Source organism: Dryobates pubescens, chromosome Z (genome assembly GCF_014839835.1).
Source record: "Dryobates pubescens isolate bDryPub1 chromosome Z, bDryPub1.pri, whole genome shotgun sequence".
Classification (NCBI taxonomy): Eukaryota; Metazoa; Chordata; class Aves; order Piciformes; family Picidae; genus Dryobates; species Dryobates pubescens.
The window spans coordinates 831,413-844,949 of record NC_071657.1 but is presented as its reverse complement, the minus strand read 5'-3'; the positions used below and the strand labels follow the sequence as shown (position 1 = coordinate 844,949).

The 13,537-nt window shown below is 53.4% G+C and overlaps 1 protein-coding gene across 1 annotated transcript in view; it reads right to left on the bottom strand.

The window, feature by feature from the left end:
* Positions 1–13,537, bottom strand: part of MYO5B (myosin VB) — a 255,509-nt gene that overhangs the window by 161,659 nt on the left and 80,313 nt on the right. Inside the window, exons 7-9 of the mRNA XM_054178698.1 lie at positions 12,571–12,714; positions 11,043–11,124; positions 1,389–1,496 (exon numbers count right to left, since the gene is read on the bottom strand). Of these exons, the coding sequence (XP_054034673.1) occupies positions 1,389–1,496; positions 11,043–11,124; positions 12,571–12,714 (334 nt within the window). The remainder of the gene's footprint in view (positions 1–1,388; positions 1,497–11,042; positions 11,125–12,570; positions 12,715–13,537) is intronic.

The window sequence follows — 13,537 nt, the reverse complement described above, 5'->3', positions numbered from 1 at the left end:
GAGGAGGAGGGCAGGGGCAGGGGCAGGAGGAAGGCAGGGGCAGGAGGAGGGCAGGGGCCCAACTATCACCCCTAAGAAAGAGGGACTGAGCCCACCTGGAACACAAAGAGGACCAATATGGGAGAAACATTTGCAGTTATCACACCTGAAATGAGTCTCTCTGCTCACTGCCAGCACAGTGACAGAGTAGCTCAGGAGCACTTCACCTGTGATCACCACGAGCTCCTCTCCCAGCACAGTAAACGTGATGGAGGTGCACTGAGACTTGCCAGGCTAACACATGTGGTTTCTGATAAACAATAAGAAACTGGGAAAGTTTCCCCCTTCAAAAATGGGTTTCCCTTTCAAAGAGTTGCTGCTGCAGCAAGGATACAGCACTGCTCAGCTGCAGCATGCACAGGAGGTTGGAGCAGCAGCAGACTGTGCAGCATGCAGGGCATGGCAGGGCTGCTTCCAGCTCGGTATTCCAGGAACCAGAACCTCTATGCAATATGATGATGGCCTCAGAAACTGCATCAGCCACAACCCAAACACAGTTTGTATTGTGGAGTCACACCTCCTGTCCTGCTTGTGTGAGAAACAGCAACTCCCAGCTGCAGCACAGCATTGACTCCTGAATGGTTTGTTTGTATTGGGTTGGGTTGGAAGGGACCTTTAAAGGTCATCTACTCCAACCCCCCTGCAGTCAGCAGGGACATCTGCAGCCAGAGCAGGCTGCTCACAGCTCCAGACAGCCTCACCTGCAATGCTGCCAGGGATGGGACATCTCCCACCTCACTGGGCAGCCTGGCACAGGCTCTCACCACCCTCACCTTCCTCCTTCCCTCCACTCTCAATCTCCTTTTATTTTCAAACTATCACCCTTTGCCACAACAGGCCCTGAGAAAAACTCTGTCCCCAGCTTGCTTTTAGGCTCCTGGAAGCACTGCAAGGCCACCAGAAGTTCTCCCTGGAGCCTTCTCTTCTCCAGGCTGCCCAAGGCCAACTCTCTCAGCCTGCAGCCTCCCAGCAGAGCCCTTCCAGCCCTGCCAGCATCGCTGTGGCCTCCTCTGGCCCTGCTCCAACAGCTCCCTGCCTGTGCTGAGCACTCCAGAGCTGCCCCAGCACTGCAGGGGGGGTCTGAGCAGAGCCCAGCAGAGGAACAGAACCCTCTCCTTTATTTATCTTCTAAATTCACCATCTTCCTGCCTTTCACTGCTGCTCTGCTGGCAGCTGCAAGAATCACTGCTGCAGCTCACACTAAAGAACAAGGTAAAACCACCTAAGGCCAGCAGCAACCTGGCTTTGCACCCCTTAATCTGTCAGGAGGGACAGATAATGTAGGCAAAACACTTCAAACATTTGGGAGAGACCCTGCTGGGGAGGCTCCAGGCAGAGCAAGCCCTTACCAAGCAGGGTGAAGGCATGCCTGGTCTTCTCAAAGTCATGAGCATCATCCATGCCGTCGATGGACGTGTCACCTCCCTGAGAAGTGTAGAAGAAGTCTTCAGCACATGCTAGGAGAGGAGAAAGAGAAGAAACACATCAGCTAGCAGTAGTTTTCCACAGCATGCCCTGTCCCCCATCCCTGAAGGGTCCCCACCTCCTTTAAGCTTTGGTTTCCTTCCCAATGGACAAAGCATAACCTTGGTAAGGGACTGTAACCACTCCCTGCAGCGATGAAGCCTCTTCCACACTGTGACCCTTTGAGGCTGTGCCTTTAAGGAAGGGGCACACTGGATAAATGTTTATACAATATTTTGGTAGTCTAAATGAATTTCATTGGCCAAGGAGGTGGGAGGTGAGATTGGACCCAGGGGAGCTGGGAACTTTCTCTCAGTCTTCCTTCCTTCGCTGTCCCTTTCGGCTGGATCTGCTTCTGGGCTTCTTGCCAAGAGATAAGAACTAACTAACTCCCTGTGCCAGGCCTTTCTTCCTTTCCTGCCCTGTTAACCGTCCACATCTCTTTTCTTCTACCTCTTTGGGGGAGAAGGGAGGTAGGGGGGTGAAGGGGGCACAGGGGGAAGCCCCCTCTGTGGGGGGTCTGGTTTCTGGTTGAGTTCATTTGCTGTATACTCCTGTATATATTGTAAAATCCCTGTGTTTGTTGTGTTACACAGAATCTGTTTCCTTGTAAAATATACTCTCATTTCTCCGACTGGGTTTAGCCCTGGTCTCTTTCTCAGTGGGGGAGGGAAAGCAGAGCCTTTCCTTTCCAACCACTACACACACACACAAAGCAAGGTCAACCAGGGCACAGCTGTGGTGGGTGTGGGATTTGAGCAACTGCTCCACAGCATGGGTGCAGACTGTGAGCTTACTGCACCCCTTCCCCTCTACTCTGCCCTGCTGAGGCCACACCTGGAGTATTGTGCACAGTTCTGGGCTCTCCAGGTCAAGAGAGACAGAGACCTGCTGGAGTGAGTCCAAGGGAGAGCCAGGAGGATGCTGAGGGGACTTGAGCATCTCCCCTGTGGAGAGAGGCTGAGAGCCCTGGGGCTGTTGAGTCTGGAGAGGAGAAGGCTGAGAGGCATCTGATCAATGCCTATCAATAGCTGAGGGGTGGGGGGCAAGGGGAGGGGGCCAAGCTCTTGTGGGTGGTGCTCAGCAATAAGCCAAGGAGCCATGGAGACAACCTGGAACAGAGAAGGTTTCACCTCAACATGAGGAGAAACTTCTTTGGTGTGAGGGTGCTGGAGGGCTGGAGCAGGCTGCCCAGAGAGGTTGTGGAGTGTCCTTCTCTGGACACTTTCCAACCCCACCTGGATGCATTTTTGTGCAGACTGCCCTGGGTGATGCTGCTTGTGGCAGGGGAATTGACCTCAATGATCTCTGGAGGTCCCTTCCAACCTCTACCATTCTGTGATTTTTCTATCCTGTGTTACACACCCAGGACCACTTCAGATATTTTCACACCTTCCCCACACCAGGCTTTAAGTCCCAGGAGCAAAAGGAATGGATAATGACTCACAGTGCCAGCATTACACCATTTCAACATCCTTGCTGTTGCAAAGTTATTTCAGGACAACACAAAGCTGAAATTCCATAGAGTCCAAATGCTGGCACCAGAAGAAGAGATCACAGGATCTGAAGCCACTGTAAAGAGCTTCACATGCAATTGCCCCTCCTTAAAACAAGGCTTATAGAACCACAGACTGGCTTGGGTGGGAGGGAAACTCTACAGATCATCCAGTCCAACCCCTCTGCAGTCAGCAGGGACAACCCCAACCAGGGCAGGTTGCTCACAGACCAAACAAGCTCATCTAGGGTGCTGCCAGGGATGGGGCAGCTCCCACCTCTCTGGGCAGCCTGGCACAGGCTCTCACCACCCTCAGCCTCAAACATTTCTGCCTTCTCTCCACTCTCCAGCTCCCTCTTGCACTTCAAACCATCACCCCTTGGCCTCTCACAACAGGACCTCAGAAAAACTCTGTCCCCAGCTTGCTTCCAGCCCCCTTCAAGCACTACAAGGCCACCAGAAGGTCTCCCTGGAGCCTTCTCTTCTCCAGGCTGCCCAAGCCCAACTCTCTCAGCCTGGAGCCTCCCAGCAGAGCCCTTCCAGCCCTGCCAGCATTGCTGTGGCCTCCTCTGGCCCTGCTCCAGCAGCTCCCTGTCTGTGCTGAGCACTCCAGAGCTGCCCCAGCACTGCAGGGGGGGTGTGAGCAGAGCCCAGCAGAGGGGCAGAATCCCCTCCCTGCCCCTGCTGCCCACACTGCTGGGGATCAGCCCAGCACAGGGCTGGCTCTGGGCTGGCAGCACTTGGTGCCAGCTGATGGCCAGCTCTGCACCCCCAGCAACCCCAAGACCTTCTCCACAGGGCTGCTCTCCAGCCCTTCATCCCCAGCCTGTGCTGCTATCAGGCATTCCCCCAATCCATGCCTGCCTTCAGGCCAGAACCATTAAGCTGTGCCCATAGTGGGAGCAGGCTTAGCCCCAGGGAGGGATGGAGGAGCCCGGGAGGTGGGCAGCCTCCTCACCCCACCCAGAACTGACTCTCAGCACCAGCTTCTGCTGGCTGCAAACCAGATAGGAGCAAGTCAGCAAGAAAGGCTCAGAAAGATCATTAAGATGCACAAACACATTTCCCAAGCACCAGGAAAATAATGAGAAAAACAGCCTACTGTGCATTCCACACCAGCCTGCTGCTAACCTTTAAAATCACTGTAATCTGCACTTTTTGGGGACTCATGTCACCACCAGAAGGTCCCCAGCCCTTCCTAGCCTCCTGCAAGCTTTTTCATTAGCTGTAAGTAAAAATGGTTTTGGTTTCCCCCTTCCTCCCCTCCCCACCACAAAGCCCCTGGGACCTGGAAGCTGTCAGTAGCTCTGCTGCTGGCTGGAGCACTGGGGAAAAGAAACAGGGAATGGAACATGGCCACAGAAGGGCCAGGAGGAGGAGCAGAGGGCTGGAGCTGCTCTGCTGTGAGCACAGACTGAGGGAGTTGGGGTTGTGCAGGCTGCAGAGGAGAAGGCTCCAGGGAGACCTCATTGTGGCCTTCCAGAATCTGAAGGGGGCTACAGGAAAGCTGGGGAGGGACTTTTGAGGGTGTCAGGGAGGGATAGGACTGGGGGGGATGGAGCAGAACTAGAAGTGGGGAGATTGAGATTGGCTGTGAGGAAGAAGTTGTTGCCCAGGAGGGTGGTGAGAGCCTGGCACAGGCTGCCCAGGGAGGTGGTGGAAGCCTCCTGCCTGGAGGTGTTTGCAGCCAGGCTGGAGGTGGCTGTGAGCAACCTGCTGTGGTGTGAGGTGTCCCTGGCCATGGCAGGGGGGTTGGAACTGGCTGAGCCTTGAGGTCCCTTCCAACCCTGACAGTTCTGTGACTGTGTGAAAATGCTGACTGGGTCAGAAGGTTGATGTCCACCCTGGTCCCCCCAGCACAACATGAGCTTACCCAGCCTGAATGGAGCAGATGCTTAACAGCCTGATGCTGCTGCACATCACTCTGCAAGATGCATCCAAGGGTGGCAGTGGCTGATGGGACTAGGACAGCTCCACAGTTACAATTCTGAGCTACCACTGCATCTTTTTTTTCCTGGCAGACTTCCATTTATGACACCTTTCCACACTTGGAATGGGGGAAACCTGGCTGCCACAGAAATGGTCTGTCATGAGATCACAGAATGTCACAGTAGGGGGAGGGGGAAGGGACCTCTGGAGATCACCCAGTCCAACCTCCCTGCTAAAGTGTGGGCACCCACAGCAGCTTGCCCAGCAGCACAGTGCCCAGGGGGGCTTGGAAGCTCTCCACAGCAGGACACTCCACAACCTCTCTGGGCAGCCTGCTCCAGCCCTCCAGCACCCTCACCACAAACAACTTTCTCCTCCTGCTCAGATGGAACCTCCTGGGTTCCAGTTTGTGCCCACTGCCCCTTGTCCTGTCCATGAGCACCACTGAGCAGAGCCTGGCCCCAGCCTTTTGATCCCCACTCTTTGGATATTGGTGAGCATTGACACGGTGCCCTCTCAGTCTGCTCTTCTGCAGGCTCAACAGACCTAGGTCATGACTCAGTTTATTCTCATTTCTCTTTTAAGAGGAGTACCAATTAGTTTTCCTTTACATGGCTGAATTACATCTGAAACTGCCCTACAAGAAGGACATTGAGTGTGTCCAGAGAAGGGACCTGGGGGTGCTGGTTGATGGTAGACTGAACATGAGCCTGCAGTGTGCCCAGGCAGCTAAGAGGGCCAATGGCATCCTGGCCTGCATCAGGAACAGTGTGGCCAGCAGGAGCAGGGAGGTCATTCTGCCCCTGTACACTGCACTGGTTAGGCCACACCTTGAGTCCTGTGTCCAGTTCTGGGCTCCTCAGGTTAGGAAGGAGGTTGACTTGCTGGAATGAGTCCAGAGAAGAGCAACAAAGTTGGTGAGGGGTTTGGAACACAGCCCTGGGAGGAGAGGCTGAGGGAGCTGGGGTTGCTTAGCCTGGAGAAGAGGAGACTCAGGGGTGACCTTATTGCTCTCTACAACTACCTGAAGGGAGGTTGTAGACAGACGGATGTTGGTCTCTTCTCCCAGGCAACCAGTACCAGAACAAGAGGACACAGTCTCAGGCTGCACCAGGGGAGGTTCAGGCTGGATGTTAGGAAAAAGTTCTACACAGAGAGAGTGATTGCCCATTGGAATGGGCTGCCTGGGGAGGTGGTGGAGTCGCCATCACTGGAGGTTTTCAGGAGGAGGCTTGATGGGGTGCTTGGTGCCGTGGGTTAGTTGTTTGGGCGGTGTTGGATTGGTGATGGGTTGGACGCGGTGATCTTGAAGGTCTCTTCCAACCTGGTTCATTCTATGTATTCTATGTATTCTATGTATTCTATGTAAGGGCAATGAAGCTGACAGAGGGTCTAGAGCATAAGCATTCTGAAGAGCAGCTGAGGGACCCAGGGCTGTTTAGCCTGGAGAAAAGGAGGCTGAGGAGAGACCTTCTGGCTCTCTACAACCCCCTAAGAAGAGGTTGGGGTGAGCTGAGGGTTGGTCTCTTCCCCCAGGCAATCAAGAGACAGGACAAGAGGAGGCCCCCTGCCCTCACCTTGTGCCAGGGGATGTTTAGTTTGGACATGAGGAACAATTTCTTCACTGAAAGATCAGCTAAGCCTTGAACCAGGCGGCCCAGGGCAGTGGCAAAATCCCTTCAGAGCTTTCAAATCTGTGTAGCTGTGGTGCTGAGGGACATGGTGCAGTGGTGACCTGGCAGTGTTGGGTTGATGGTTGGACTCAATGATCTTAAAGGCCCTTCCTAACACAAACAAGTCAATGATTCCATTTTATGGCTGATTTTGGACCTTCAGAGTCAAAAGGAGCCCCAGGGTCCTTCACAACCCCTGACCTCCAGAGCCAGGCTTCACACTATAGCTGATGCCCAGGCAAAACCCTCATTTACCACCCAGGTGTCCTGGGATGGATGTTGAGGTTAAACCTAGGCAGCCTCAGAAGTTATCTTGCACCTTAAGCAACCTCATCAGTGTGGTTGTGTGGTTGGGTGCCACTGGGCTGAGTAGGCACAACCAGGTGGGCACTGAGGCTTACTGGTGACAACAGGACAAGAGCAGAGGTGCTTCCATTTCAGCACCCACCCTCAGTGAGCGTGGCCAACATGCCTAAGCTAGCTCAAAAAGTCATTCACACAGGCCCAGAAACACCCAGAAACCAGGAACTCTGCTCTGCTGAGACCCCACCTCCAACCCTGCCTCCAGTTCTGCTGTCCCCAGCAGAAGAAGGACACAGAGCTGCTGGAGGGAGGCCAGAGGAGGCCACAGAGATGATCCAAGGGCTGGAGCAGCTCTGCTGTGAGCACAGGCTGAGGGAGCTGGGGGAGTTCAGCCTGGAAAAGGGAAGACTCTGGGGAGACCTTAGAGCTGCCTTCCAATACCTGAAGGGCTCCTGCAGGAAGGCTGCAGAGAGACTTGGCTGGAGGGTGTCCACCAATTGGACAAGGGGGAATGGTTTGAAGCTGAGGGACAGCAGGGTTAGGCTGGAGCTGAGGAACAAGTTCTGCAGTATGAGGGAGGTGAGACTCTGGAACAGGCTGCCCTGGGAGGCTGTGGCTGCCTCCTCCCTGGGGGTGTCCAAGGCCAGGCTGGGTGAGGCCTTGAGCAGCTGAGTCTGGCTGAGAGGAGTCCCTGCCCTGGCAGGGAGAGTTAGAGCAGATGATCTCTGAGGTGCCTTCCACCCTAAGCCATCCTAGGACTCTGTGAACCTCTCTCTCAGTCTGCCACTTCTCTGTGGCCATGATGTAAACCTGTGTGAGAGACTGCAGCAGCATTTGCTCCATGCTGGGATCACAGCCTGCTCTCCTCACCATCTCAAACGCTTCATCTCCTGGTTTTAAGCCTCACTACTCTTTTTAAGCAACAGCAAATATTGGAGGCCAAAATGATCAGTAACACCACATCTCTGTGCCCCCTGCTGCAAGCGAAAAGCCTCTTATCCAGGTATCCCACAGAGATTTTTGCTGCATCATGGTGGGGCAGGGGGAGCCCAACAACCAAAACCAACTTGAGATACATTTCCAGGAGATCTCTCGAGAATGGAATGGAATGGAATGGAATGGAATGGAATGGAATGGAATGGAATGGAATGGAATGGAATGGAATGGAATGGAATAGAATAGAATAGAATAGAATAGAATAGAATAGAATAGAATAGAATAGAATAGAATAGAATAGAATAGAATAGAATAGAATTAACCAGGTTGGAAGAGACCTTCAAGATCATTGTGTCCAACCTATCATCCAACAGCCTCTGATCAACTAACCCATGGCACCAAGCACCCTGTCAAGCCTCCTTCTGAATACCTCCAGGGATGGTGACTCCACCACCTCCCTGGACAGCACATCCCAATGGCCAATCACTCTCTGTGTAGAACTTCTTCCTAACCTCCAGCCTAAACCTCCTCTGGCACAGCTTCAGAGTGTGTCCTCTTGTTCTGGTGCTGCTTGCCTGGGAGAAGAGACCAACTCCCACCTGGCTACAACCTCCCTTCAGGGAGTTGCAGAGAGCAAGAAGGTCTCCCCTGAGCCTCCTCTTCTCCAGGCTAAGCAACCCCAGCTCCCTCAGCCTCTCCTCACAGGGCTGTGTTCCAAGCCCCTCACCAACTTTGTTGCTCTTTTCTGGACACCTTCCAGCAAGTCAACCTCCTTCCTAAACTGAGGGGCCCAGAACTGGACACAGGACTCAAGGTGTGGCCTAACCAGTTCAGAGCACAGGGCACAATGACCTCCCTGCTCCTGCTGGCCACACTGCTCTTGATGCAGGCCAGGATGCCATTGGCCTTCTTGGCCCCCTGGGCACACTGCTGGCTCATGTTCAGCCTACCATCAACCAGCACCCCCAGGTCCCTCTCTGCCTGGCTGCTCTCAGCCACTCTGACCCCAGCCTGTAGCTCTGCCTGGGGTTGTTGTGGCCAATGTGCAGCACCTGGCACTTGGATGTGTTCAGTCTCCTGCCCTTGGCCTCTGCCCATCTGCCCAGCCTGTCCAGGTCCCTCTGCAGAGCCTCTCTGCCCTCCAGCAGATCAACTCCTGCCCCCAGCTTGGTGTCATCTGCAAATCTACTGATGATGGACTCGATGCCCTCGTCCAGATCATCAGTGAAGATGTTAAAGAGCACAGGGCCCAGCACTGATCCCTGGGGCACACCACTGGTGCCTGGCTGCCAGCTGGCTGTGGCACCATTCACCACCACTCTCTGGGCTCAGCCTCCAGCCAGTTCCTAACCCAGCTCAGTGTGCTCCCATCCAAGCCAGGGGCTGACAGCTTGGCCAGGAGTTTGCTGTGGGGGACGGTGTCAAAGGCCTTGCTGAGGTCCAGGCAGACCACATCCACAGCCTGCCCCACATCCACCAGGCAGTCAGCTGGGCATAGAAGGAGATCAGGTTGGAGAGGCAGGACCTGCCCTTCCTAAACCCATGCTGGCTGGGCCAGCATGGCCCATGGAAGAAGCAAACCAATAAATAACAGATTGAGAAGACACCTCTGGTGCTGTCAGACCTGCCTGTACTCCCACTCCATGTCAAAGAGAAATCTTTAAGCAAGCTTTACTCCACACTCACACACAATCTCCTCACAGCCCATGGCTCACTGTGGTTCTGCAGGCACTTTCTACAACACACACACAGAGCTTTCATCCACCATGGCTTACCCCCAGCAGCAGCTCCTACCCACCAGTGCATCACAGACTTCACATGCTTCATGCAGCAGAGGGGAGGGGAGGGGAGGGGAGGGGAGGGGAGGGGAGGGGAGGGGAGGGGAGGGGAGGGGAGGGGAAGGAGGGAAGGGAAGGGAAGGGAAGGGAAGGGAAGGGAAGGGAAGGGAAGGGAAGGGAAGGGAAGGGAAGGGAAGGGAAGGGAAGGGAAGGGAAGGGAAGGGAAGGGAAGGGAAGGGAAGGGAAGGGAAGGGAAGGGAAGGGAAGGGAAGGGAAGGGAAGGGAAGGGAAGGGAAGGGAAGGGAAGGGAAGGGAAGGGAAGGGAAGGGAAGGGAAGGGAAGGGAAGGGAAGGGAAGGGAAGGGAAGGGAAGGGAAGGGAAGGGAAGGGAAGGGAAGGGAAGGGAAGGGAAGGGAAGGGAAGGGAAGGGAAGGGAAGGGAAGGGAAGGGAAGGGAAGGGAAGGGAAGGGAAGGGAAGGGAAGGGAAGGGAAGGGAAGGGAAGGGAAGGGAAGGGAAGGGAAGGGAAGGGAAGGGAAGGGAAGGGAAGGGAAGGGAAGGGAAGGGAAGGGAAGGGAAGGGAAGGGAAGGGAAGGGAAGGGAAGGGAAGGGAAGGGAAGGGAAGGGAAGGGAAGGGAAGGGAAGGGAAGGGAAGGGAAGGGAAGGGAAGGGAAGGGAAGGGAAGGGAAGGGAAGGGAAGGGAAGGGAAGGGAAGGGAAGGGAAGGGAAGGGAAGGGAAGGGAAGGGAAGGGAAGGGAAGGGAAGGGAAGGGAAGGGAAGGGAAGGGAAGGGAAGGGAAGGGAAGGGAAGGGAAGGGAAGGGAAGGAAGGGAAGGAAGGGAAGGGAAGGGAAGGGAAGGGAAGGGAAGGGAAGGGAAGGGAAGGGAAGGGAAGGGAAGGGAAGGGAAGGGAAGGAAGGGAAGGGAAGGAAGGGAAGGGAAGGGAAGGGAAGGGAAGGGAAGGGAAGGGAAGGGAAGGGAAGGGAAGGGAAGGGAAGGGAAGGGAAGGGAAGGGAAGGGAAGGGAAGGGAAGGGAAGGGAAGGGAAGGGAAGGGAAGGGAAGGGAAGGGAAGGGAAGGGAAGGGAAGGGAAGGGAAGGGAAGGGAAGGGAAGGGAAGGGAAGCAATGGCCCGAAATTGTGCCAGGAGAGGGTTAGGTTGGAGATTAGGAACAACTTCTTTGCTGCAAGAGTGGTCAGGGATTGGCACAGGCTGCCCAGGTGGAGTCCCCACCCCTGGAGGTGTTCAAGAAACCTGTGGCCATGGCATCTGGGGACATGGTTTGGTGGCCATGGTGGTCTTAGGTCGATGGTTGGACTCAATAATCTTGGAGGTCTTTTGCAACCAAAACAATTCCACAATTCTATGTTTTCCTGTTGCTATCAAACCCAGGAGGTGGCCAGCAGCATGCCAGGAGGTAGAAGCACTCACTTAATCCAAGGTCCTTGAACTCTGGAAGACTTGCAGAGGCACAAAGCTGATAGAAGATGTGGTAGTTGCGCTCATCTTCTGCCTGGGGAGGGGGGAAACACTGAGTTAACAGAGGCAAGAAGAGGTTACAGAAGTGCTGCCACCACCAGCCCAGTGCCCACTCACCCAGGGCCACCCTGACTCCATCCCCTGCCTTCCACTATCAAGACCTTGTTGGTGCCATTGAAAGACAAGAGACTTTTAGCCACCTGGAAGAAAGGAGGTGCCAAGGCTTGCCCTGGCCAGGGTGCACTGTACAATTAACACCAGGCTGCAAACTGAGAGTAATGTGAAAAGAGGAGGGCTGCACTCATGGCTTCTCAGGGCTGTTTGGTTGCAGGATTTTTGCAGCTGGGAGGTGTTTTGTGTAAGCTTCTGAGCTAGATCTCCAGCACCAACCAAGAAACTCTGTCCTGAGCACAGCACAAGAAACAAACAGAAGAGGCAGCACAGAGTCATCACATTGCTGAGGTTGGAAGAGACCTTGAAGACCATCAAGTCCAACCATGAAGCCAGCACTGCCAGGGCACCACTAAGCCAAGTCCCTCAGCACCACAGCTACACAGCTTTGAAACCCCTCCAGGGACGGGGACTCCAACACTGCCCTGGGCCAGGCCTTGACAAACCTTTTGGGGAAGAAATTGTTCCTCATGTCCAACCTAAACTTTTCTCCAGGCTAAGCAACCCAAGTTACCCCAGTGGCACCAGACCTGTCCTCCACACCACTCCCCAGCCTCACTGGCCTTATTTGGACATCCTCCAGCACTTCAGTGTCCTTCCTGAACAACCTTCCTGAATCTGCCTCCTCAGCCCTTCTCCTGCCTCTCTCCTCCATCTTCAAAACTCAAGACACTTGTCTGCACACTTCAAGTGACCCATTTTAATCCACAGAGAAGCTCAGCCTAATGAATCCCTGGAGTACAGCATCCAAAAGAAATAATGAAGAAAGCACCACTACTCTGTCCAAGGCAGGCCACAAGTGGAGGGTTGTGTCAGGTCTGGCCTCCTCCAGCTCAAAAGAGACAGGCACCTACTGGGGAGAGTCCAGTACAAAGATGCTGAGGGGCCCTGGAGCATCTCTGTGAGGAGGAAAGGCTGAGAATCCCTGGGGCTGTTGACCCTGGAGAACTGCAGCCCCAGAGGGGATCTGAGCAATGCTCAGCAAGAGAGAAAGGCTGGGGGAAAGAGGCTGGGGCCAGACTGGTGGCCAGTGGTGCTCAGGGACAGGAAAAGGGGCAAGGGGAATAAACTGCAACCTAGGAGGTTGCATCTGAACAGGAGGAGAAAGTTGTTTGTTGTGAGGGTGCTGGAGGCCTGGAGCAGGCTGCCCAGAGAGGTTGTGTGGAGAGCTTCCAACCCTCCCTGGGCACTGTGCTGCTGGGCAAGCTGCTGTGGGTGCCCTGCTGGAGCAGGGGGGCATTGGGCTGAGTGATCTCCAGAGCTCCCTTCCACCCCCCAACCCTGTTGGGGTTGTGTGGCAACTCCTCACCTGGAACACAACTCTAGACTTCTCCAGCAGGTAGGTCCTCATGTTGGCCCCAATGATGTGGTACTCCTTATCAAAGCCGATCTCGATGTACTTCCCAAAGCGGCTGCTGTTGTCGTTCCTCGTGGTCTTGGCATTCCCAATGGCCTGCATCAGACAAAATCAAACATTCAGTTCATTCTAATGGGCTTTGTCTGGTGGGGCTTTTGCTTTTCTTGTTGTTGGTGCTGGGGTTTTTTGGTAGAATAGAACAGAATAGAATAGAATAGAATAGAATAGAATAGAATAGAATAGAATAGAATAGGAATAGAATAGAATAGAATAGAATAGAATAGAATAGAATAGAATAGAATAGAATAGAATAGAATAGAATAGAATAGGAATAGTGTAGAATAGAATAGAGTAGAATAGAATAGGAATAGAGTAGTGTAGAATAGAATAGAGTAGAATATAATAGGAATAGAGTAGTGTAGAATAGGAATAGAGTAGTGTAGAATAGAATAGAATAGAGTAGAATAGAATAGGAATAGAGTAGTGTAGAATAGAATAGGATAGAATAGAATAGAGTAGAACAGAATAGAATAGAGTAGAGTAGAATAGAATAGAATAAAGTAGAATAGAATAGAGAATGGAATAGAATAGAACAGAGTAGAATAGAATAGAATAAAGTAGCATAGAATAGAATGGAGTAGAATAGAATAGAATAAAGTAGAATAGAATAGAACAGAGTGGAATGGAATGGAATGGAATGGAATAGAATAGAATAGAATAGAATAGAATAGAATAGAATAGAATAGAATAGAATAGAATAGAATAGAATAGAATTAACCAGGTGGGAAGAGACCTTTGAGATCATCAAGTCCAACCTATCACCCAACACCATCTGATCACTCAACCATGGCACCAAGCACCCCATCAAGTCTCCCCCTAAACACCTCCAGGGATGGGGACTCCACCACCTCCCTGGGCA